The following is a 27,008-nucleotide window of genomic DNA, read 5'->3' on the forward strand; positions in this document are numbered from 1 at the left end:
TCAGAGCATCAGATCATTGGGAAACCCACTTCTGAATGCTTCTTGGACTCTTCAAGTTCTCTAAATAGGGCAGAGTGGGGGGCAGGGGGAGCAGTCCTCTCTGATGATCAGGAAAAACTGAATCATCTGGAATGATAATTCATTGTAGGAGCTCCATAGTAGGAGATCAGGTTTGAGGTGGTAAGGCAAAAATGGAGTAAGTGGCATCTTAAATTATATATTGTTTTATCTAAGTCTTTGTTTTTTCTTCAGGCTGACAATACCTCCTGTTGTTATTCAAGCAACTATTATTTAGGACAGAAAATTCATCGTATAACTGAATTTATTTTTTGATTTTGCTTTTATGTAGATGCCTGATGTCTCTGACACTATACAGATACTGCTGTCAGTAGCAGCCCTTAGTCAGAGTGCATCTTCCATTCCTTACTCAGCTGCACTTTTTTTGTTTTGTTGTTTTTCCTCCACACTAGGAACACTTGGTTTTAAAGCAGAGACCTTTTAGTCCTGTTAAATTTTACACCTGCTGACTCATATAGCATATGCAGCTGTTCTGGAAATAATTGTTCAGTAGGAGTATTCTTTCTGATGAGCTAGTGGATTCATTTGATTCCCGCATCCTGATCATGATTCACTACCTGTGTTTTCTAACCAGCTTTGTGCTGCTCCAGCTTTTTGCTGACTTGTTCTCTGACCGTTAGAAACTCAAAACCTTTCATGTAAACCCACTGTGTCAGTGCTGCTCTGGAGCAATTCAGTTGCTACTAACTGATGTGGTGCTGCTACCAGTGACGTCATCTGATGTGATTGTGTGTACTGAAATAACGTTGTTAAGCCTGTGAAATACCTTTTTAAATACAATGATATGTCATATAAATAAAGAAATGAGCAGTCAGTGGACAGTAGGGTGCATCAGATAAGTAACAGTAAAAAAAAAAAGCAGACAATCTGAAATATAGTCTTGTGTTGATTTTGTCTGTCAGATTGCAACAAAAAGTCTTACTTGACTTAATTTAGTTGATGAAACTGTGCAAAATATATGAATTACCTGTTGCTTCTCCTTCAGCCTTCTGATGGAGGGCATGTCCGTGCCTATGTCAGGTGTAACCTCTGTGGGATAGGAAAGATTGTTCCTTTCTGTTGAGAGCCTGTGCAGATGACAAAGAAAATAAAAAAGATATTACAGAGCAGGGACTTGTGTGAGAAGCAGGGGCTAGGAGATTTCAGAGAAGAACAGGGAACATACAAACAGAATTTAGATAACAGAAAGACTAAGTCTTTTCCTAGGGACCCAGAGGAACTGTATGCAGTCTGCTTCAAACCAGAAGGCTGCTGAAACTTGTTGGATAAGTAGCAAGACTGAAAGCACTGGTGAAAAGCACCCCATGAAGCACTGGTGGAGATATATTTGATTTCAGTGTTATATGAATTTATTTTTGTTGTTGCTGACTCTGAGCATACCTCAGGTTTTTTTCTTCTTTCAAAACTTAGTTTAGAAATTCAAAAGCTTTTGGTATGCAAAGTTTAAAGGAGGAGAGCTAGGCAGAGTTAGCTCTGTTCATCTCCACAATCATAAGCCCCACTAGTTTCTTCAGTAACTTCCAGCTGAAACTTTCTCACCTGCCATGTCACACTGCTAGAAATCCTTGTTCAGAGCATCCACTCTGGACATCTCTGAATTTAATGACCTTTCTGATTTGTTCCCAGCTTGTGCATTGCTTCTGCTGTCCATTTCTGTGCTCCAAATCACATCACACTTTTTATTAGATCTGCTTACCTATTTTTTTTATTTTACACTGCATTAAATTTTTGTACTTATTTGTATTTCTTCACACAGTGTCATTTATAAATGCCTCTGTTTTTTTCCTTTCTTCCTTTCCCCTAATTCTCTTTGCTGCCTTCAGTTTCCTCTATTTTGACTTATGAATTTTCTTCTTTAATCCTCACAAACTGATGAATTCTCCTTTTTTACGGGCAATGGGAAGAACAAAAGGTCTGTCACTTGGATTTACTTGTGAAAATATAAACCAAAATGAGATGAAGGCATGGCAAAGGAGGCAAGTTTACATGTTTCCAGTACTGAGAGTAGCTGAAAACACTTATGCTAGTCAGTTAGGGTGGCTAATACTCAAAAGCACTATTTCATGGAGATGGAAGGGCACTTAATATGTTCTCTAATTTGGTAGAATTTTTTTCTTGCATTCTGATGCTTGGAGGCTCCAGCAAATTTGGGGAAAGTGAGTCCAATAATCATTTCCTATGTTGGTTCTCTGAAGTTTAAGGCTTTGGTGCTGAATTGGTGCTTTTGTTAGGAAATGGTGACAACTCCAGGGAGATGGAGAGATTTGAAAATAAAATATTTCTATGTAAGATACATTTACATGTAGAAATTTTACTTTAGGTATGGTTTTAAGTCTGTATTGGACGTTCAGTTGCTACATTGTACCCTGGAGTGTAACTCAAGAGTCACTATGAAATTTAGTTTAAAATTCAACGCACTGTGAGCCTAGTTTCTGAAGGCTGACTGTAGTTTTTATGGTAGAGCTTTTATATGATTACGTTTGGCCTAAAACTAAGGACAGCGAGATTTCTGTTAGTCTACTGATTTTCTGCTTTCCTGTTACATATGTTAAAGCCCCTTCACACAGCGGCCACTTATAGCACGTGCACGGTGATTTTTGTTAGATTTCAGAACTTAAACATGAAAATCTTGAGCAGGTGACCTGTAAGGAATGCCTTGACACTAGAGGAATGCTCTCTGTGTTCCATTAATACAGGACTGTTACTCCAGGATCTGTACTGAATAAACCCAGGTTGCTGCTCAGAGTCATGTAGTGCTGGACTTGTAGCATTGCCAATACTTGGGTAATACTGTTTGTTTAAACCTACATTTCCTAGAATTATATTTATTGTCACTTTCCCTTTTTAAAAAGAGGTTTCACTTTATTGTCCTCATGGATGAGAAGATGTAGAAAACATCTTGTAAGTGCCTCCTAAAAACAGGACTAAAGAAAAGCAAGCTGTACTCCAAACTTTGATATGTGATCATGTCAATCTTGGAAACACAATGGTGATTCTTCACTGTTCGGGTTGGGCAACTTGATTCAGACAATATATATAGTTAGAGCAGAACCCTGACAGGATTATAGCCATTGAATCTACATGGGATTTTTAGAAAAAAAATGCTGGCAATAACTCAAGTGCTTGTTCTAGGATCTCTGACAATTTTCACTGAATTTACATTTTGTCCTACAGGCTTTCTAATAGAAGATTACAGCATAACATATATAATGATTCCATATCACTGACATGGTGGATGTATATAACATTCCTGCTTGGTAATACTAATTCTCCTTTCCCAATTTTGTTTAGTACATCAAAACTGAGAGACTTTAGCTCAACCCTGTAGGTAACAGCTGTTTGTGCAGGTTTTTTCCTACTTCAGTTAGGTTTTTATATTTCACAGAAGAAGTAAAAGACTCTTTTATCTGCATAAAACTGCTTTGTACTATTTTCAGCTTATTCTCCTTTGTGTAAGCAAATAAATTATTTTTAACTGCTACTCAAGTAATGTAGCTTCTCAAAGTACATAAAGTGACAACCTTTTATGATGTAATAAATCATGTATTAGTCAGAATCAGGTTACTTTTGAATTCCCAGAAAAAGTGCTCATGGAATGCTGTGAAAGTCTCATCTAATTAGTGGGGTCTTTTTTCTTGCTATTAAATATTTGTAATTTTCCAGTTAAAGTCAAGCACTTGGAGAATGCTAGGATGTCTATGTATTTTAATATAGCAGGACTGTTTTGAAAATAATATACAAACATCTTAACTTTTTTTTCATTATTATTTTTTGAGAGTGACAAGTACCATTTCACCACCTGTACTAAACAGATGTCTTTATGTCTAGATATTAGCTTGCATTCTGTTATCGTTGATCATAGCAATATGATGAAGTGAGAGCTTGAAAGCAAATCTTTTCTGTGTTGGCAGGTTCCGTGAGCAGCTCACACAGACATGGAACCACACTGAATCCTCTCACCGCATGTTTTGTTACAAAACACTGTGCTATATTATCTGCTTTCTGAAAGACTTTTAAAATCTCTGAGAGAGCAAGTCCTCTCTGATGTGTAAGATAAAGGGACCTGAAATATTTTGCATTCTCGCTGCTCTGCGAATAGAAAGATAAGAAAGTTTCTCATTCTTTTGTGCTATAACAGTCATGTCTTTCCATCATTGCTGCTAATTATTATTTATTATTAATACAACTGTACAGATGTGAATTATTACTGCCTCTCATTATTATATGTTAAATTCTGCGGGATTTAGTGTTCTTCTTAAATTGCCAGTTTCTGGAACCATTTGATCGGAATCTGAGCAAGGGAAGTCCTGGCGTTGATTGCCTTGTATGATAAAATGTCTGGATTTGTAGATGAGAGGAGAGCAGTGGATACCTTTTTACCTCAACGTTAGCAGGTTTTGACACTGTTTCCCACAGTACTGCTATATTCAAGTTAAGATTTTACAGTTTGGATGGGTGGACAACTAGATGGGCAAATAACTGTTTTGATGGTCAAGCTCAGGGGGTGGTGGTTAATGGACAGCGTTCTAGCTGGAAGCTGGTAACAAATGCTGTACCTCAGGGGTCTATACCCGTTTAAAGTCTTTATCAGTGAGCCAATAGCAAGTTTGCAGATGACACCACTGGGGGGACCAGTTGATGTCTTCAAGGGCAGAACTGCCCTTCAGGGAAACCTAGACAGAGCGAGGGAACTGACCAGGAGGAACCTGATAAAATTGAACAAGGATGAACACTGGAGTTCTGCCCCTGGAAAGGAAGAACCCCCAGCAGTGATATAGGCTGGGGGGCAGCTTGGCAGAAAAAGACCTGGAGGTCTTGGTAGCCAGCAAGCTGCACATGAACCAGCTGTGTGCCCTGACAGCTACAAAGGCCAACAATATGCTGAGTTATATCAACAGAACCGTAGCCCATGGATTGAGGGAAGTGATTCATACTTCTCTACTCAGCACTTCTTAGAAATTTATAATACAGTGTATAATTTTGCCCCCCACCCCCAGTCCAAGGAAGACATCTATAAATTGAACTGAGCTCAGGGGTAAGCCACAAAGGTTGTTGGGGGTGGAGCACAAGTCCTGTGAGGAGACACTGAGGGAGTGGCGCTTGTTCAGGCTGGAAATGGGGAGACTTTGAGGGGATCTAACAGCAGCCTTCCAGTGCTAGTAAGAAGGTCATCAAGGAGTTGGAGCCAGGCTCTTCACAGTGGTGTGTGGCAGGAGAACAAGGGGCAGTGGGTATAAGTTGAAACAAGAGAGGTTCACAGTGGACATAGGTCTCATGAAGATAGTCAAATGTGGGAACAGTTTGCCCAGAGAGGTTGTACAGTCTCTATCCTTGGTGTTTTAAAAACCAGACTGAATAAAGCCCTGAGCAATCTAGTCTGATCTTATAGCTGACCCTGCTTTGAGCAGGAGGTTGGACAAGAACTTTCCTGAGGTCTTCTCCAATTATGATGTAAAGAAAACTAAAATATAAATTTTAAAAGAGAAATAAAAAGATTTCTATCTTTGTCCATTTGCTGTGTACTTTTAAGATGTTTATCAGCTGTGCATTTTTGTTGAGGGAGGAGTGGTTGTAAAAATGTTTTATCCAAAGATCCTCTGTTTCCTTGCTGATGCTTTAAGTGACAGTGATTTGTCTGTTTAAGTTTATATTTTAAGTGCATATGAAGATGATTTCCAGGTTATCAATCTGGTCACGTACAGATGTGAGCAGAATGTCCTTTTGCTATTTGGCAGGCAAAAATTGGGACTTGACAGCAGCTTTGAATGACTATGAGCAGCTCCGGCAGGTACACACCGCCAACCTGCCACAGGTGTTCAATGAGGGCAAATACTACAAGCAGCAGGAGCCAGAGCAGCCTCCCCAGGTGACGAAGGCTGAGCGGCCCTGCCTGCAAAGGCAGGATGACATTGCTCAAGGTAAGAGCTCTTCTCCAGGGCTTTTGTGGACAAGCAGCTATCTAGCTTGTCTGCTTGCAAGTTGTGCTTGTCTGCAAGGAGTTGGAAGTCATTTGCCATCAGCCTGTGAACTGTGTCATTGTGATGGGATTCACAGAGCTGCTGCTGGACCCTACGTTTCATGTATTTCAGTTGACATGAGTTTTGCCTCAGTTCTGCAAGTTGTTTTGTTAATGTGAGATTAAAGTACAAAAATATGTTGTCCCCAAGCACTCCTGTGGTATATATAAAAGGAATTAATTAGAGGGTGTCACAACTATTGTATGTAGTTTTCTATGCTTATTGAGACCAAAAAAAAGTTAAAAAAATCCATAATTCAATCTTTGCATTCTTATTCACCATATGTGATTAGGGTTTATGAAATCTATTAATAACTTTCAGCTTTAAAATTTTGTTCTTTTATGGTTCCACAGAAGAATGGGTGACCTCCTATCCCCTGCCAAATAGAAATTGAAACCTTAAGAAAAATGAGTCAACTACTTCTAGCAGATAATTTCCAGTACAGGATGATAAGCATTAGAATTTACTTTTTTGTCTGCAGACCTCTTATAGGTTTTATTTCAGATGTCTATCTGTCTCAGACTGTTGGAATGCCTTTTTTTTTTTTTTAATATTAATTTATCAAGTAACTGTAGTTTGCACCAAAATGTATCTACAGGTCTGACAGCTTGTCACGTAGGGAGGTAATAGAACTAGCTTGGTGATGGCTTTCTATGTAATCGTTAAAGGAACAGAAAGTCTTCCCTTCTCTTGCTGGCTCTTCCCTCCTATTAAACAGGAAATGGCATCAGTACTTAGGAGTGTCAGTAAAGCTTTTTTAAAATTGATAACTTCTATTGGTAAAAAAGGAACTGTAGTGCTTCTTGTGACTCCTTAAAAGCACTGAGTACGAATAAATGGAGGAAGAGTAGCACACTGTAGTTGATAAAACTGTGTCCCTTCATCCTCATAAGGATATAGCTCACTCTAAAATTCCATGTTATTAAACTGCCCAGTTTACACTGAAATGGCCATTTGATATTTTAGTGGGTGTAAGCCTGGCTTTAAATGTCTGCACTGACAGTAACTTTCCTACCAATTCAATGCATAACTGATGACTTCATGATCAGAGCGCCATCTCTGACTGAAATGTGAAACTGGAGTGAGGAGGATGTTCAGGGAGGAGCACAGAAAGGAAAGGAGGGTCCTGTTATGGACCAAGTACTTGGAGTGGAGGATGCAGCCAACAGGTGAGGGCTGGACTGTGGTGGGAAGGGGGGATGGAGTGGTACCAAGGGGTTGTCAAACAGAGATGCTATCCTATACTTCAGTTCCCCTGTTTAAAAGTGATTTAACTGAGATGTACAGGGAGAAGAAAGAAATGGAAATGTAATCAAACCTTCTGACCCTCCCCCAAAAATACTGGGATATTTTAGGGAGTGCGATTTAACTCATAAAATTAGAACAACTTTGATCCATTAAAGAAACAAAGGTTCACAAACTGCAGGAAAAATATTTTTTTAATAAACTTTAGTCAGTTTGGGATGTTTTAAAAACACCATTAGCTTAAGGGATAAGCTGCATTTAAGTAAGTTTCTCTGTTAATTTCTGAAGGCACGGAAGTACAGGAGTATCTTTTATTTTAATATAGCATTGTACATGTTTGAGAGTTGATCACTAAAGGCTCATTTATGGTAGTATTTATGAAGCTACAGAAGTGAAGTTGCACCAAATAGTTCTTTACAAAAGCTTCCAGTAGGATAAAGTACCCATTTTCAAGGAAAATCAATGAAAATATTATCTAACTTAACATTATGTAAATCCTGCCAGGAAGCTTTCTGCATATTCAGAAGTGTAAGAAACTCCATAACCTGGTGTCAGCTCACTAATAAAACTCAGTAAAATGCCCAGGACACCTTCTAGTATTAATTTAAGATAATTCCCATTGTGGGGGATGGCTAGAGAGAGCACAACTCGGTAGAAGACCTGAGGTCAGTGCTTAAAGCACAGAAAGGCAGTGGTACTGTGGTTCTAAGGAATGCCACTTCTCAGATGCAGAAGGAGACTTTATGCTGAATGTTAAACTTCAGAGAGAGAAGACTAGTAACGTTTGATGAACATAAATTTTAAGCATCTACAAAATGTTCATTTCAGTTTTTAAAAATGCAAACACATGTACAGGGCAGAAACTAAACAGAGGGAAAGTTTCTCTATCAGTTTTGATTGAATGATTCACGATTTAAGCACTTGAGTATTTCTGTTACAATTTGCTGATACCAGAACTGATATAGTAAAGTGAAATGATATGATAGTAATGTTTTGTCCCTTTCTTAACATTTTAATACTTATTTTGCTTTAATGACCCTTTACTGCTTCTTATATAGCAGTTGTTCATGGAGAAATTCAATAAATTATAAGATATTAGCTCATAGTTGTTTTGATAAAATCATGCATTCTTTTGTACCAGGCTTGTTAATTTCATCATTCTTTTTGAACTATATATTGTTTCTTGGATCAGGATTTTAAAAAACACATATGCATAAAAACTGAGTTTGTCTTAAATTGAGCATAATGATGTTAAAATTGCTTTCAGGTAGATTGTTTGGAGATTAAAATAGTATGGCACATTCGATATGAAGTGATTGTGCAATGATGGATTTTTTGGTTCACAAGAAGTCATCTTAAATTAAGAGTTCAAAACATTAATTGATTATCATCTGACTGCCAGTAAATGTTTCTTCCAGTGCATCTTTGGAAACTTAAGATACATTCAAAAACAATTTTACAGAAATACTTGTCTCATTACTTCTAGTGTTTATCTCTTTTGCTAGAAGGAGAGTGAAGTTCTTCGGACTTGCCATAGGGATCCATAGTAAGAACTAAGCAATCTTTTACCATGGGGAAATAACCCAAAAAAGGTGACCAAAAAGCAGGGGAATAAATTCATAAGTGAAATGAACAGGTATTCGCCAGACTTGGTATTGACTGGTCTTTTATGTAGTCTTACAGGCTATAATATCTCTTTGGTTTCTCTACAGAAAAGCGTCTTTCCAGAGGTATTTCTCATGCCAGCTCAGCCATAGTCTCCCTTGCTCGATCACATGTAGCAAATGAGTGCAGCAACGAACAGTTTCCTTTGGAGATGCCCATCTACACATTCCAACTACCAGACCTTAGCGTGTACAGTGAAGATTTCAGAAGCTTCATTGAACGTGACTTAATTGAGCAGGCAACAATGGTTGCTTTGGAGCAAGCAGGTGGGTAAATACTTCAGATGTCAGCAGCTGGGCAATCTTGACATTTTGGTTGACATTTGTAATCATGCTTCATTCTGGAGCTTGTGCATCCTGCATGGGAAATAAATGCCAGAGAGTGATCCTCTGTTTCTTTTAAAACATTATAGGGAAAACTGTCAAATTTACTTAATAAAACAAATTGAGGGAGGAAGGAAAGGAGGACTGATGGGGAAGTCATGCAGTAGAGAAGGATGTAAGTCTGGGTGGTTGGAGGGGGTTGGTACTTCCAGTTTTCATGAGAAGTTACATTGCAATGACTAAAAAAGGAAGTTCTGTTGCAGCTTGAGAAAATACCTTTTGCATGTGTATTTTATGTATTGAAAATTCATTTTAGTTCATGTTTATTAGTAGTTTGAAGTTTTAATTCAGTTTTGAAAGATATGGAGAAAGTGTTTAAAATTAGTATCAGTGCCTTATGAAATAGCAAGTGTATTAATGAACCGTGAAATGAACACATCTATATAGTGTGAAATGCCCAACTCTGGTGATATAAAGGAGTTCTAAAATCAGATTTCATGACTGCCTGTGGAATATTGAATAGCCAGTTGCTTTTCTCTGTTGATTGCTGTACTGGCTTGTGTAATGCTATGTATTCACCTTGAGAATTCATTCTTAAAACTCTGTGCATAGTCATACTGTGCGTGTTCAAACTGATTAACTGTTGCTTGTTACTGATCAGGGCACTGCATCGTAGTATTTAGGCAGGACCTCTGCTAATCAGGTGTCACACAATATTTACCATGTATTGTCATGTGCTCATTTTTTGGCTTTGGTGTTTGAAAAGCAAGACATACTTATATAATAGCATCAAACAGTAAATACTTCAGAAGGAAAAAAAAACCAACCCACAGACCCAAACAGTATTCAGAAGGCCTTCTTCTGGAAAAAATAGCAGTATAAAATAATGCAGGAATGCTTACCAGGAACTATGAAGTATGAAAACTGTCAGTCACCTATCAAGAAAATATATCTAGTTTCTCTAGGAACCAGCTAAGACAAGGAGGACAGGGAAAAAACAGGATGGCTCTTCCTTTGGCAGCTCTGCCAAACACTCCAAATTCCATAGGGCTATCAGAAAATACCTTGCTACAGTATTATTGTTGACCTACCCGCTTCAGTGCAATTACAGCCTTTAGATTCAGTTACTGCAAGAGTGCAAACTAGAGCATCACAGTGGTTTTCTGACCTTAAAATCAGGGAACATGTGACTTTAGAGCTGACATCTTCTAATTCATACAGAGCTGGCTGGCTTTGAACTTGAAATAGGGCTGCAGAAACTACTGCATTTGCTGCTTCTTAGCATTCTTCTCTCAAATCTCTCTGAAAATTAGAATAAATGATTTATTCTTTTCTTCACGTTACTTTAATTAGGGCAGTAACTTGACTCACACTGGAAAAGTCCCTTCCTCCCCAGAGCCTCTTGCGTCCTGGAAAGGAGAGTGTTTTGACCATTTGAAGTGCTTGTGGTTTTGATCACAGGTATTCTTGTAGCCTGTGTAAACTTAGTTTATTATGTGAGCATTTAATTCAAATAAACTGGAACTTCCTGGGAAACAGTTCTTCAGTTCAAGTAAGTTTAACAGATCAAACAGTCAGTATTTAAGAAAATCATGAAAGACTTCATGTAAACTGACCTTTTGTCTCTATTTAAGACATAAAGATACTCAGTTTCCTTTTATTTCCTGCCTATGTTAGACATATTGTCTGAAATAAAGAGAGTGAATTAATAGGGAAGTCACTTGGCATTAGACATTTTATTGGCTCTCCCAACAGGGCCCAGTTTGACTATGGCTGGGTCAATAACATAAAAAAAGAACAGATGAGGTGCATTTCCTGCAGAGGGCCTAAAATCTATTTCAAAACAAGCCTCAGGAAAGACAGTAGCTTCTGTAGCTGAGGTTGGAGATATTGTTAAAGGGAAAGAGAGAGATGTGTGCTTGGGTTTAAGGGCATGAATTCCAAGAGAAATGGCAGTGGGGAAAGCTGATTAGACAAAAGGGGGAGAAACTTTGTTAGGAACATGGAGCAGGTTACTACTCACAAAACATAGATTGGGAGAGCAAAATTACTATTAACAGATTGTCACATGTGTTGTCTGAAGTGGCCGTATGAGCTGGATGTCTATAAAAGCCTGTAAGGTTTTTACATTCTCTTTTTATATGCTTAGGCACTTGCTACCGTTACGTCTATACGTGAAAGGATGTTCAGGCTACATCCTACCTGTATAGAAACTCAGAGCAAAATTCCTGATTTACTCAGAAATGCTGTGTGATATTATAAAGTAAAGGCCCAGATAAAGGCAGTATGATTTACTTACTCTCTGCTGCTGCAATGTATCCCCTACTCTTGTGTGATTACTTTCTGAATATTTCTCTTAGAGGACAGAATTCACCACATTCATAAAAGCATTTTGGGATTTTGTGCATCTTATAAACTCAGCTGTTCATTATTGCCTGAATTGGAACAAGGTCAGCTTGTAAGTAATGTGCAGACTGATCTCTGAGTGCTCGTGCAGTAATCAGTGTGGTTCTTCAACAGAGGATGGCTCAGATACTGGTAATATTAAACTAAATCTGTGTGAAAGGAATTTTGTAATTCTAAATATTTTGCTGCAGCAAATTGATTTTCATTATATACACATGTTCCCCTGTGTGTCATTAATGTGTAGGCTGATACAAAGAGAGATATTATGAAAACAACTTCTGCTGTACCGATGAGTTCAAAAAATCATAGTATAGGCAGAATGGCTGATCTAACACAGTGTTTTTAATGAAAGGGAAAAAAAAAGTTTCTACTGCAGTAATGAAATATAATTCAATACAAAAGTTAAAAGTAAACTGTATGAACCTTCAAGAATATTGCTTTCCTACACTTTTCTTTCTGTGCTCAGATTTGTGTTTTCTGGGAAGCATTTTATGCAGCTACAGGCAAAATAAACAGTAATATAATGTTTAAGCCTGGGTTTCACATCCCCGAAACCAAATCCACCAAAATTCTGTAAATGTTTGATTTCAAACTGTTACAATTAAGCCTTGTTGAAGAAAAATGGATGGCTTTTTGTAGAAACACTATATGCAGGGTGCTGGGATAGCAACCAGTATAATTACAAGAGAACTGTATTAATTCCTGATTTCCAAGCTTTGAAATGCATGCTTGTGGAATTCAGTTCTAATGTGAATGTCAAATATTGTATCACAGAGTAGAATGTAATGCAATAATGTCGTAGAAAACAGGCTCTCCCGGGTTATGAAAGAAACATATTAAGAAAACGGGTAATAATGGATCTGCAGTTACCTGCAAATAACTGAAGTCAGCATCAGTTATCTGCAGCCAGTTAGGCCGAGTCATATATCTCTGTGCCAGCTTATTTTATGATTTTTCATTTGCATTCTGGTCAGTAGCTTCTGTGACAGAGTCTGTGTTGCTTATGCATCAGGCTAAAAGAGAAGCATTTACTTGATTGCTCAGTTTTACTTATTTCTACATGCACAGCTCAACATTACATTTCAAGGACATCAGTAAATATGAATAGCCTTGCAGATGCTACTGCGAAGCTGATTTCATGATCTAGACTAAAAGAGAGAGCTCCTACAAGAAGGTCCTTTCTTTGAAGTACAGAAAATGTATTGGTAAATGCTTTATTCATTCACTTATTTTAAAAAGTAAGCAGTCACTGAATGATTAATATAAGCTCATGTACAAAATCTGTTCTTGGAAAGTTTTTTCACTTCAATACTTGCAAGTACACATTTATTGTATGAAGGGGCTGAAACTAAAAATAAACAAATAAATTCTTTTAGTTAGTCATGTAAGAAACATGTAAAGTGTAGAAGTACCTCTGTTGAAAACTGGATTTGAGGTTCCTGCACCTATTGCTAATTGTCTGACTACTCTGAGTGGGCTGAGTAATCCTCTGCTGACTTAGCAAGTCAGTCCTATGCACACCCCAGAGCAGTTATTGCTGTTGGAGTCCAAAGGGGAGTTAGTGAGTGTTTAGGGTGAACCATTCTTTTGGGAATATATGGCATGTCCAGAGTTAGACTTGCTTTGGAAGTTGAAAATGTTACTTTTGTGACTTGCTGTCTTGGGGAATGGATGAAAGTTGGATTTCTGGAAATATGATGTGCTGGAGAAATGGAAGAAAGGCTGGTTTTAGCCTAGTTTCTTAAGGAAACTGAGCTTGTGTCATCAAGCTGTCTAAGATCATACCACTGTTTATTTTTTAAATTTAACTGTCAATTTCAAACATATTTGTGAGTAAGCTTTTACAAGTTTCATTAAAATAAGCAGCTAGCTTATTTTTAGTATTTTCACAGAATAAAAACTTGCAATGTGAATATTGTTTATTAAACACTGCAGAATCCACATGGGAAAGACCTCCAGGTTGCCCAACTACAAATTAAAGAAAAGCCATCAGAAGTCTCACCTTCAGCCACACGTACAACAAACACAGGCAACTGGACATTGAGTCCCACTGTGCACAGATTGACTTGTTTTCCTCAGTGAGATGTCTGCTCTGTCAGTGTTTTTGAGGAGTTGGCCTAGGACTGGTTTACTTGGCTGTATGAAAGAGTACTGTTAATAACACAGTGAAGTGCATTAAAAGACAATCACACTCAATCTGAGGTAAAATTGTACAAGCTGTGACATGACACTTCACACTTTTTCCCATCTTTAACCATTCTTTGTTTTCTCTTAAGGTGTATTCCATTTTTTTCTGTAAGAATTCTGACTTACTTTTAGTACGATAAATGCACAGTGGCATTGCAGGCAAGAAACTGACTGCCGTGGAGGTAGTGATACGCAATCTAGCTTTGCAGCAAAACTTCAACGCACTCGATCATATAGCACTTGAGAGGGGGCTCATCCTTTGTAGCATGTTCTTTTCCCCTGTCAAGAGAGAGTTATATTAAGTTGCTGTTCGCTAAGTCCTTGTAACTTTTTGGTGGTTAGTTCTGCAAGAAAAATCCCAACTCTGTAAAGCCATTTAGTTTATGAGCAGCTTACACCAGAAGTAAGAAAACCTGCACTGGCGAAAATGAAGAGGGAACAAAGGATCTATGCCGAGTTTCTATAAAGGTTCTTTAGTATTATGTAACCTTATGTTTGTTTTGAATTTGGTTGGTTTGTATGTGTACCACCAACCTTGTGCATGTTTGGGCAATGAATACTTTATCACGGATTAGTAAACTGGAGGGCAGCTTTCTATGAGCATCTTTATGGGATAGTCATGAACTAGAATAATTTCTGTTGCATATTTTTATCTTCTTGGTTATGCTGTTAATGGAGTTTTGCATAGAAGACATCATACTGAATGCTTTCTTACATTATATAGTACCAGAGTATAAGGCATCAGAGGCTGATAGCGAAAGCCAAGCCTGGCCCCTGTTAATACTTGAAATGCATTCTCTGTTCTCTGCTGCCGCCTTTTTGAGTTATTCAGGTCATACAACTGTCTAGAATCCTCTTTGGCAATTCTCTCCCATAAATCCTGCGGCAAGAAACAATACACCTGTGGTTTGTAATACTATATGGAAGCTTATGAAAATAACACTTAAACCTTTCTAGTGTCTATTAATAATACTCCAACATTAACTTTCTCTAAGATTCAGCTTACCTTCTTTGCATGGAATACAAGATATATATATCTGGTTCTGTCTAGGAATGATTGGTTCTTGTTGGGCCCTGCAAATAAGGGAGCAGGGGGAGCCAATATATGCTTTGTATTATGTGAAGTCTAATACACACTATGTAGTGCAGGACTAGGATAATATCAGAATACAGAAATAGCTGGCCTGCTTCAGCCACGGAGGATACTAGATTCTGTTAATATTTCTTTTGAGTTTGCACCTGAAGTCTTAAGTATCATGCAAAGAAAGGGCAATATTTTGTGCTCATGTCTGCCTCCCTGATTGTGTGTTGCGAGATCATAGACCTGGATAGCGCTGTTAATCTTGATCTAAAATTAAGATCAAATTTTTATGTACTAGAAAATGGTAATATTAATTCTCAGAGTATTTTTGCTGTAAAACAACAGAACAATTTCTTGAAATTGTGTTTTTTAAGATTAAATAGATATTGAGAAAGAAAGAAGCAAGATCAAGTAGGAGACCAACAGAGGGATGGAGAGTGAGAAATGGGTCCAGTTTGTCCCTAAATATTGTCTGATCAAAGCAGACAGAAATAAGCCTGAGGCAGAACTGTTTCCCATTTTCATTTAAGCTCCGTTTTCCTGTTGTTACCCTGAAGGCATCCACTATAACCACTAGATCTGAAAAATGAAAATGCACCAGTTTTTTGATAGAATCCAATGCATTTCTGCTCATTTTTTAGTCAGCCGTAAGCTTTGTGATGTTAACCAAGTCCACAAACGTTTTTTGCATAATCTACTTGAAAGCAGATCACTTTTATATAAACCTCCTGTTATTCAAAAGATTCATAAACACCAGACTTTGACATTTATTACCAATAGCTGCTAGTTAATCTGCAAAGCAATACCACTCATTATTCCCTTAAGTCCTAAGGTCCGTCTGTTTTAGGTGTTGTAACTATGCTTTAAGCAGCAGCTTGGTATAACTTATTACTGAATATGATACCACCAAAACATTCTGCAAAAAAGCAGGTGGCAAGTTGTTACTTCACAGCCTACAGACACAGGAGTTGCTAAAAATGGTAACTTGTTATTTCAGATTTATCTTTCCCAAAGGCTGTCCAATAGCGCTTTAAATTAAGCTTCTTTAATGCATATTTAATTTAGAACTCAATAAGCCTAGTCTGAGATGTTGGGCATTTACAAACTAGCTGCTAAAATCATATGAGGATTACCAAATATGTTTAGTTGTTGAGCTGCTATGCATCTTTACAATATAGTAACTCTCAGCTCTTACTGACTAATAGAAATTTAATTACATAGTTCTTATTACTCAGAACAAGAAATTGGGGGCACATGTTAAAATACTGTTATACTGGGTTTTTGCACAATATGTATTACCTGCCATTACAAATAAACTTCAGTATAATTTTGTAATGAAAACATATTAATGGAGAAAAGCTTTTTCAGTGCTTGAACTTATTTCTGGTTTGGGAATTTAACCTTAAATGCAAGACTGACTGCACAAATATATAGATGCTGTTTCCTCTCAGCTTGCAAATAAAGAAATCAGGGGAGAAAAAGTCTGCAGAAGAGGACAAAGAAAGAAATGGAGTCACCACAGGCTGCCTATTGCATTATTCATTCAATTACTCAATTGTGCATTACCCACAGACTTTCCAAAAGTCTTGGGAAATACACCAGGTCTACTCATGATTATTAATCATCTGCTCTTCCTTATCCCCAAAGATGTTCTACAGTTAGTCACAATCTCTTTCTTTGTATTAGAAATGTTCACATGACCATTTAACCAAGACTTTTAACACTCCAGTAAGCTGCCACATGGCAACTTGTGTGCCAGGAATTATGTATTTTCAGTGTTGACTTTGGCACCGATACTCTTCATGGCTTTATTTGCTTCATCTAGATACATCAAATATCTCTTGTCAGTCTTTCTCATAATCCATCTCTGTTTTATAATCTGTAAAACGTGCTTCATGTAGCAGTGATCGATAAGTGGTCTTTAAAGGTTCCCAAAGAGAAAAGCCACATGCTATCCTGTACCTTGGGCTATGCATTTGGTCTCATTTTAATTCTCTGGTAGTGTAGCTGTTGATTTTAGTAGGTCTAATCATGATTTACACTGTGATAAATGAGAGGAGAGTCAGCTGTTGAAACAATCCATCTGATTGAAACAATAGTACTAAATAAACTTACCAAACAGTAAAATATCTTGATCAACACATACATATTACTTTTGGTTTTTGAGACTTTCTTAATGTAACATAATTTGTCATCTGTGTATGGGAGGCCAATGTCAATTATGTTTGGGGACTGATATCAAGACTCATAATGATATTTAGGCAATGAACTCCTTGGAAATCCATTCCTGAATGCAGCGTATGAGAATGGAAGATGTAAATTAATTAAAGGTGCTCTCTTCTTATTCCAGATACATTTAGAGAATAGTTAATCTGCCTCTTATTTCTAATCTTTTCAGTTTTCACTTATGACATTACATTTAAGTTTATTTGGCAGAAAGGATGTTCATGATTAACCTTCAACATTACCCATCATCGCTGTATGCCTGTACACAGTATGCACCCTGTTGTAGTATCCACTGCACCATTTCAATAGATGCTTTCTTTTCAGGACGACTAAATTGGTGGTCTACAGTGTGTACAAGCTGCAAACGTCTTCTTCCCTTGGCTACAACAGGTGATGGAAACTGCCTCTTGCATGCTGCATCTTTAGGTAAGGGAGAGTCTTTATAGGAAACCTTCTGCCAAAAATATTTACCACTTTTCTCTATCCCCAGCAAAAGCTCAGAAACAAAGAGATGCAAAGACTTTCATTAAAAGCCTGGTTCTAGAGCAATATATTATTCAAATTTCACTTAAGCATTGTTTGCTTTAGGCATGCTTGAGGGAGGAAGGTAAAAGTTTTATCAGGTTATAAAAGAAGTATAATTGGAACAGTATCAAAATCCATGTATCAGAAACACCAGTGATTTGCATATTCCTTACAGAGCCCAACCTGACAGCTCTGGAACAGGCAAATTCCAAATGTTTCTGCAGGATTGTCCTCATTGTGGGCAAGGAATTGCATTCATTCTCTGACTTTTGGTGAACAGTTCTCTCGCTGTCTTGAGGAATGCAATATCTAGCTATTATCTCTCCTTGGTTCCTTGTATATATGGGAAACAGGGTTTGGGGTGAATTAAAATAACTTCCAATTGATTAATTAATCATTAATAAAAGATCTCTGAAGCCTTTCTTCATATCAAATAAGTAGAAACCTCTGAAGCTGGAAGTCTTTGATATACCTTCTATATCCTAACATATTATGAGGTAACATATATTTTGTTGCAGTTGCTAAAATCTTCCACCAGCAGAACTCCAAAAGGTGGCTTTTTAAAAAACACTGGGATTTTTAATATTTTGAAGAGACTCTTCTTTTTGAAAGAAGTAGTAAGAAAAGAGCTTTTGCTGTTTCCAAGGATCCTTTTATCTTTGTCCACTTCATTTTTAATTAGGAGGAATTGTATATTATTTACAGCAAATGTTTGGAGTATTTTGACTTTCAAAGTGTTAAATAAACATATTTAATGCCAGCAAATGACAATATGGGAACTGAAATGTGGCTATCTATGGGCATCTTGGTGAGAGCTCTGCTCTCTTTTGTTGTAGGCTTCTATTCTCAACTACATGAAGACATTTTATTATCTTAGAATGAGCTTGAAAGCCTGTGGCTGGTTGTATTTTTAGACTTCCAATCATCTTGACTGCTTGTCTCTTTATTGGGATGTTGAAGCCAAAGGAAATTTACCATCATGCTGATGAAGAGTTAGAGGCCTTTGGGTGTTGGTATCATCTGCGATTCACAAAAGTGCCTGCAGTTGTCATTAGCATTCTTGTGTCTGCGAGCTCTGTTGGCAACTACAGCTAAAACCAGACTGTGCATTGCGTATTCCATTGCTTACAACAAAGCTGAAGTTGCCTGCAAGCAAACAATGAAACAACTCAAATCCTCAGTCATTCCTTAATCAAAGTTTGAACATTGTTAGAATTCCCTCTTGTTGTTCATTAGCTTATCTATATTGACTGTTTCTTTAGGAAACCTTAAAAATGAGTGAATTATTTGCCAAGGAGACTCTTAAATGATGTATAAGCTATGCTTCTTTTGCAAATAGAGCAATATTAATTGTGTTAGTACTTACTATTTCTATTTCACTGTAGCTTCTTTAAAACTGAATGTTGTCTTGTGCTACTTTAGGGATGTGGGGATTTCATGACCGGGACCTTGTTTTACGTAAAGCACTCTATACTATGATGAGAAGTGGAGCTGAAAGGGAAGCACTGAAAAGAAGATGGAGATGGCAACAGACCCAGCAGAATAAGGAGGTCTGTATGGCTGTCCTGGTTTCAGCTGGGATAGAGTTAATTTTCTTCCTAGTAGCTGGTACTGTGCTATGTTTTGGATTCAGTGTGAGAATAATGTTGATAACACACTGATATTTTAGTTGTTGCTAAGTAGCGCTTATCCTAAGGATTTCTCAGTTTCCCATGCTCTGCCAGCAAGCAGGTGTACCAGAAGCTGGGAGGGAGCATGGCCAGGACAGCTGATCCGAACTAGCCATAGGGGTATTCCGTACCACAGAACATCATGCTCAGTATATAAACGGGGGGAGCTGGCCGGGAGGGGTGGATCGCTGCTCGGGCATCGGTCAGCAGGTGGTGAGCAGTTGCATTGTGCATCACTTGTCTTTTCTTGGGTTTTAGTTCTCTCTCTTTGTTATATTCCTTTTTGTTACTATTATTATTGTTGTTGGGTTTTTTTTATTGTTGCTATTATTATAATTTTAGTTTAGTTATTAAACTGCTCTTATCTTAACCCACGAGCTTTAGGGATTTTTACTTTTTTTTTTATTCTCCTCCCCATCCCACTGGGAGCGGGGAGGAGTGGGCAAGTGGCTGCATGGTGCTTAGTGGCTCGCTGGGGTTACACACAACAGTGGCCTGAAGACAGTCTTGTTAATATCATTTAGAATCAAAAGGATTCTTCTGAAGTTTGGTGTGAAAGTTTTAATTGCTATCAAATTCCTGTGCTTCCATTTTGCATGGGGAAAGAGATACTTGTATTTAGAATTTTTGTGTCAGAATGCAAATGTGTTTCTAGCTTTGTGGGCATAAAGATGCACAGTTTTGTGTCTACAAACATCTAAAATGAGTTTGGAACCTGTAGAAAATTTTGGGCTGCAAAATTAAGTGTATAATTTAGCTATCACAAGCATTACAAAATGAGTGGATGAAATCCACAAAAGAAAGAAAACCCCATTTAGGAAAGTTTCCCCAGAAGGGTGAATTAGGATTCTTAGAGCTGTGACCAAATATTGAGTGGATGTTTCTTAACTAAAATCATTTGGTTTGACTGTTGATTAAAAGCTGTACTTCAGCATGTATTGTTTTCTGAAGATGTCTGTGCCTAAACAATGACTAGAAAAGCTAATTTCAGGAGTAATCCTGAATGCAATCAAGTGAACATGCTTAGATGTTTGTGATTTATTTGTAATCTGCTTTTTGTTGGCAGCAGTCAGTGAGAAAACAGCTGAGTTGTGACTGACTCGGCTACTTCAGGCTGCCTGAAAACACAGGGACACAGAAGCACTGCTCTTGAACACAGGGAGAAAGCATGTCCTGTCTCCCAAGGAGGGCATTCATAGTTATTCCAGATACTGGGGAACAAAGCAAACCTCCAGAAATGGGCAGAAAAGCATGCTAATGATGGTTGCAAGGAATTCACATGGGTATGAATAACTGGATCTCCAATAGTGGAGCACTGTGTTAGCACCTGCAGACCCACATCTATAAATATAATCCAGTATACAGTTAGTGGTTTAGATCTTCTTTTAATAAGTTAATATTCTTCCACCTGAATAGAAATGTTGAACCATTAATGGTCCAAGATATTAAACCGTATCATGTATGAAACTCAAAATAAGTTAGTTGTAAATACTACTGCAGAATTCTGCTTACATTTTGTACCAGCATAATTGTAAAGGAATTTAATTCTCTCTCATAGTCAGGTTTAGTGTATACAGAAGAAGAATGGGAACGGGAGTGGAATGAACTGCTTAAACTGGCATCAAGTGAGCCTCGTACACATTTCAGCAAAAATGGAGGCACTGGTGGTGGGTAAGTTTAGAGTATGACAAAAGCTTTTAGTTTTTGTTCTCAGTAGGAAAACAATACAGTACAAATGAATGAAGATGTTTATAGGACCATCAAAGTGCCTTTTCAACTGGTTGTGATTTTGTTGCATGGTAGAATATAATTATCTAAACATCCCATTATAATATTTATCATTTTGATTAAGTTTCCTTGTACAGTTACCACACTAACTTGAGGTTACTTTGCGTCCAAAAGACTCTGGATTTCATAAATCCTGATTTCTTAGTTTCTGGAAAAAGCATGTTGGCAGTAGCATCTAGCTTCAAGGAGATGAAGTGCCTCGTCTCACTGAAGATATGTAGCTTTTCGTTTGAGGAAGACTTAGCAGAAAGATAGCCACTGCTCAGATATTTTCACTAAAACATGGAATGACAGAATAACATCACATCTTCTAAGAGCATTCTAGAAGAAAGTAGTTTGTGCCCAGATATCACCTTTTCTGTGCTTTAGCACAGCTTTAATGCCATCTTCTCATATCGATACATTTATTTTGGTCCTTTTTTGCTTTGTAGTTCAAATCGAAAATCTTCAGAGATCTTTTTTGAGGGCAAGTCACCCAGTAACTCTTCACATTTTCTACTTTTAAAATGCTATTAACCCTAAACGTACAGGGGAAAAAAGTAATATTTTTGGTGTTAAAGCTAAAAATTAAATATTTGGATGCAGTGTCTTTTTAAACAGAAAGTAGAATATCGAGTTATACTTTGTGGTCTTCTGAATAATCAATATTCTGCTTCAATCTTTGAACAGTTATAAAAAAAATTAACTAAAAATTATAATTAATATTGCACATTAGGAACAGTTGCCCTTTCTTTGACTATTCAAGCTTTTATTAAACCCATGTAACATAAATAGTACTCTCAAATGCAGCATTATATAAGGATTGTATGGGGTTTTATTTCAAATTAAACTGATTCACTGTCATGCTATTAAAGTTTGATGTTGCTAGAAGGTTTTGCATAGGGGTATGTCTCTGTTTCTATGAACCGCATCAGATTCTTTTCTTACCTAATTTCATATCTGTTTATCTAGATTGTTTCCATAAAAGTATGGTTGATTGCAGCTACTTTGATTACACTCTGCAAAGTCGCAATGTTTGCCAGTTACTACCCAACGCTAACAGGCAAGCAAGGAAAGAGTGTTTTCTGGAAGACCAGCTTAGTATGTGTGTTTAATCTTTGTATAATACTCAATTGGTAGCATTTTAGTCAATTAGCTTATGACAAGCAGTGCCAGAAAATTTGATGGTTGCAGAAAAAAAAAGCAGTACTGTCTGCTTTACTGCCAGCATGCATTTAGTTGAGATGTTTAGAAGCTATTGGGAAAAAATGGATAGAAACATATTTTTGAAAAAGTTTGGAATGAAATAGTATCTACAACATCTAAATACTCCTGATACACATACAGAATCTGCTTTAAATAGCTGGTGTGATAAACCATCCCTCACTTTCAGTGCAGTTGTTCCCAAAGTATAGGATTATTGACCAGCCTTAAGAATGCAGAAGCTTTAGATTTTGTGTCTAGTGTTTATCACTGAAAATATTTAGTGTTTATTTACTCAGTGCATGTTTTTCTCTAGCTACTGTTTCTCCTGAAGAAAATTGCATGTGGTGATAAGTAAATTGACAAAATAGAGCATACAACACAATGAGAATAATAACATTTTTAGAAAATATTCTCTGGGCTTTGAAAGAATATTATATTTTTCTTTTAACCATGTGATGTCAAGGATAGGTAATTCTACTGATGCATGAGGACATCGGTTAAAAAATTGTCAGCCCTAACGTGTCTCATTTTCTTCTCTTTCGAGGCTAAAGAAAAACAGATTGGTTTTCATTTTACTCTCTACTATGTTTGTAGATATTTTCCTGTTGATATGGTTTAGTCTTCTAATGCAGTTCAATTCACATTTCTATTAAATTTGGTCATTCGGCACCAATTTTCTCTGGCCTTATTCTGTCTGTTTCCTTCTGTACTTTTCATGTACTATGTAGTTTCAGTATTTACCAGTCAGAAATGTCCTCAAACGTTGCATTTGCCAGTCAATCAACCATCTTTACCTTTAGTTCCTAGATACTTAAACAGAGAGTATCACTATTACATAAAGAATTAATATAAATTGTTTTTAATGTTCTCATCATGTTTGCATTTATCTTTTTGCAAATCAAAATAAAGTAAGGATAAAAAGACAATAGTTAATTTTTCCTTTAAAACAGTGAAAGAGGAGTCAGGCAAGAAACTTAACCTATTAAACATGTGAATATGTTTTTACAATCATTCCAAAGACAGAATGAATGTGACAGAATGAATTATTTTCTCAGTTTAATGTACCCATGTTCAAAATAGAGCACTTCAGAAGGAAAAGGAGTATCAAAATAGTATTTTTGAGATGGGGTATTTTACGTTCTGTAGTTAGGTAGTGTATTAAGAATGCTTGCAAATTAGTCTTTGAATTATAGGTGAGACATTCTCCTTTGGTATCAGAATTAGCTAAAGCATCAGAAGTTGTATCTCCTTCAAAAGAATTCAGTGACAAGCCTAATTCTGGAATTACTCCGCCTCATTCACCTGCAAGTTCCTTTTAGTTATTTTTCAGAGTGAACTACAGGCAAAGGAAATCAGCAATTGTTGCTGAATCTCAGATTTGTTCTTTGGGAGCACTCTCGTTCTGAGGCTTGCAAGTTGGAACAAAAGAAAAGGATAAAAGGATCACAGAAAAACTTGCTTGTTCAGTTCAAGTTTCCAACATGTAAAAATCCATCAAGTACTAAAGCAGAGCAAACTAATTAACTATGAAGCATCCTAGCTGAAACCAGGACACTATTGCAGTCCTACTAAAGAGAAAATTCCAACTCATTCCTTCATTTTGCAAACTATTGTCAATCAGAGATTTCAAAGCCTGTTCTAGTGCTAGATTGAGTATCACTTGTTCTTCAAAACCTGGTAGAGCTGCAAGCTAGATGTGGTGTCATGGTTTGAGCTAATATAGATTTTGAAAGTGGGTGGTATTCTTACTTAGTATTAACTGTCACCTTCTAGCTAGCTGTCTCATATGCTGTTGGCACTATCTTGTTAATGAAGTCAAGTGATTTTAAATGGGGAAGAAGGGAGGGAATATTGCTGTAATCTTCCCATGTGTCATTAGAGTTTTATTTAAGGCAGAAAACTGGAACATTTGAACAGGAAGCATGTAATGACTGTAATCTCTGAGGTTTCGGACTTGGTTAGGTATTCAGAGTATTTCAACATACAGATCTTCATACAAAACTACTGTGTCCATCAAAGACCTTCATCTTGTAAAGAATTTAGTTTAGATCATTTAACAAAGACATTGCTTTAAAACTATTTGTATTTGATCTGGTTGTCTATTACAGATAATGGTATTCCTTTTTAGCTGTTCACTATATGCAGCCATTATAGGATGCACATAGAAAAAGGTTTATTATAACAGTATATCTTCTCCTTATTAGCTGAAGTTTCTGATGGCTAATAAATCTTTTTATCTGGCCTATTTTCAGTTGATGTAAATTGTACTAAGCCAGACGCAGTCTGGAAATAACCAAATTGCCGTGGTGATTCAAATATGCTAGTTCAGACAGCCCTTCAGATCTGAAAACAGTGGATATCGCACAGACCCTAGAAAAGAGGTAAAATTTAAGGCAAGGGAGGGATCAGACTTATGTCATTTTAAAATTAAGTACTAGTACCTACATAGTGATTAGGTGTTTCCCAATTTAACAAGTTTTGTTGAATTCAGGATACTTCCTATTTGACAGACGGCTGCATCTCACATGCCACAGAAGATGTTTTACACAGAAGCATGCATTCCCATATAATTATATACAAAATAACATTCAAACCAAAATATTCTAGGGAAAGTTGATTTAGGTTTTCTCTTTTATTATATGCCTTCAAAATCGCCTCCTGTATCTTGTTTTTGCCTGAGAAAAAATACTGATATTTTTAAAGACTAAGAAATAAGAATTGGAACTCAAAACATTCACATTGTGTATCTCCCTTAGTCAGTGCAATATACTTTTTTTTTTTTTCCCCTGAAGAAAAGAAGGGAAATGTCGCATGACTGTGCAATTTTTTGTGTTTGAGTTGAAGCTTATTGCTGAAATACTGTGTAAGCAAATCAACGGACAGGTTCCTACAGCAGAAATTTGTACTTGCTAGTAAGCTGCAGCTGTGGTGTATGTTGGTTTTAATTTTGGGATTCTTAAGCAGGGAAATAAGAGGTTTCAGAAATGGCATGGTGGCAGATCGAGGTATGAACTCAGATTTCATTCTGGTCTCATGCTTGTACCTTATCACCAGGTTGAAGAACTTGCTACTCGTCATGTTGTTTCAGGACATCTCAGCTGTTAACAGGCATTGGTGTCTTGCTCTCCGTGAGTCCTGAAACTTAATCTAAACTTGGAATACCTGTTATGAGTCTGTTGGACAAACTGAGAATCTAGAGTGTATGTACGGGAAAGAAAAGCAAGTTTACCATAGGGAGCTCTTTAGAAGGAAATCCAAAAATGTGAAGACAAATCTTGCTCAGAGTTTACAGGCAAAAGAGAGGAACAGACAGCAGATAGCCAGGTGGAACAGCAGGGTAGGTAACTTTCTTGTTTCAGCTTTTTGAGGTTTTTTTCATTACTGGCTGCGGTACAAATTGGATTTTCCAGAAGAGAGAGAATCTCTTTGGAGTGCTGAGTAGGTGTCCACTCTGTTTGGATTGGATATATCAGTGGTTCTGTAGGATAGGCTGAGATTTTTTTTTTCCTTTCTTGTTAATTTGTTCTTACAATCAAGATAAATTACTCAGTTAGAATGCCCTGGTTGAGCAGGATTCTGCAATGCAGATTTATATGCTCTTATATATGTGGATTTCATTATTTAAGAATTAATTTTACATGAACAGAGGAATTAATTTCAGATTCTTAAATTTCCTTTGCTTCTATGTTATAGTGACAAAATTATTTTGTCCATAATTTTCATGGCCATGTAGTTAGCATAAATAAAGGTCCATGAAAAAAACTGGAATGTAAGCGCATCAAAGGATGTGGCAGGTTGCTATGGATACTTAACGATGATTTTTCATTCTCATTAATCTTTAGGAAAATTGCTACTGAATTCTCAGCAGTGGCACTGAAATAATATAAGATGGCCCACATGAATTACTGGCACTGATGAAATAAAATTGAACATTTAAAAGGTTTCTCAGAGAGGCTGTGAAGTCTTCCTCCTTGGAGATATTCAAAAGCTGCCTGGACATGGTCCTGGGCAACTGGCTGTAGGTGGTCCTGCTTGAACCAGGGGCGTTGGACAAGGTTACCTCCAGAGGTCCCTTCCAACCTCAACCACTCTGGATTCTGGGAAAGTGAGCAATGGAAAACAGATGTATAATAGAAGAGAAGGATTTGAAATGTGTGAATATGATCATAAATAGTGAATCAAGCAACTTGGTGATGAGATATTGAAGAGTAAAAAGCCCAGTGGAATTTTTGGACTTCATGTGCAGTCAAGCTTGACATCAGCTGACCAAAGGGATAAAGGTCCTTCTGATACAGCTGCATCTGCAATATGCCTTTCACTTCTAGAAACCTCATTAACTAGGAGATGAGGAATAATGAGAGGATTTGAAGAAAAACTTTAGGACTGATAGTCTGGAAATACTAGTATGAGAAAATAGCTGGAAATCTTTGTAGCATATTGTCTTGCCAATAACAGGATTCTTCTAACTTCCTTTTGGCTAACAAATTACTCTGAAGGTGACATAATGGACTGCAAATGCTGAAAAGCTGTTGCATCCAACCATGGGGAAGAATTCAGTAAGGAATATGAGAGGAAATCTCAAAATGGGGAATTTAGTTTGAACATCAGGAAA

The 27,008-nt window shown here is 37.1% G+C and overlaps 1 protein-coding gene across 11 annotated transcripts in view; it reads left to right on the forward strand.

Moving 5' to 3' along the window:
• The window catches only part of OTUD7A (OTU deubiquitinase 7A), a 214,756-nt gene that overhangs the window by 164,654 nt on the left and 23,094 nt on the right, over nt 1-27,008 (forward strand). For 9 of the 11 annotated variants that reach the window (XM_074880382.1, XM_074880386.1, XM_074880392.1 and 6 more), the window contains 5 exons: nt 5,814-5,996; nt 9,053-9,271; nt 17,553-17,654; nt 19,176-19,303; nt 20,982-21,094. In XM_074880382.1, the coding sequence (XP_074736483.1) occupies nt 5,814-5,996; nt 9,053-9,271; nt 17,553-17,654; nt 19,176-19,303; nt 20,982-21,094 (745 nt within the window). Of the gene's footprint in view, nt 1-2,774; nt 2,863-3,252; nt 3,336-3,989; nt 4,127-5,813; nt 5,997-7,194; nt 7,265-9,052; nt 9,272-17,552; nt 17,655-19,175; nt 19,304-20,981; nt 21,095-27,008 lie in introns of those variants that run through there. The other 2 variants (XM_074880393.1, XM_074880394.1) reach the window with 2 other exon arrangements.

The sequence above is a fragment of the Strix uralensis genome, chromosome 11 (assembly GCF_047716275.1).
Source record: "Strix uralensis isolate ZFMK-TIS-50842 chromosome 11, bStrUra1, whole genome shotgun sequence".
NCBI lineage: Eukaryota > Metazoa > Chordata > Aves > Strigiformes > Strigidae > Strix > Strix uralensis.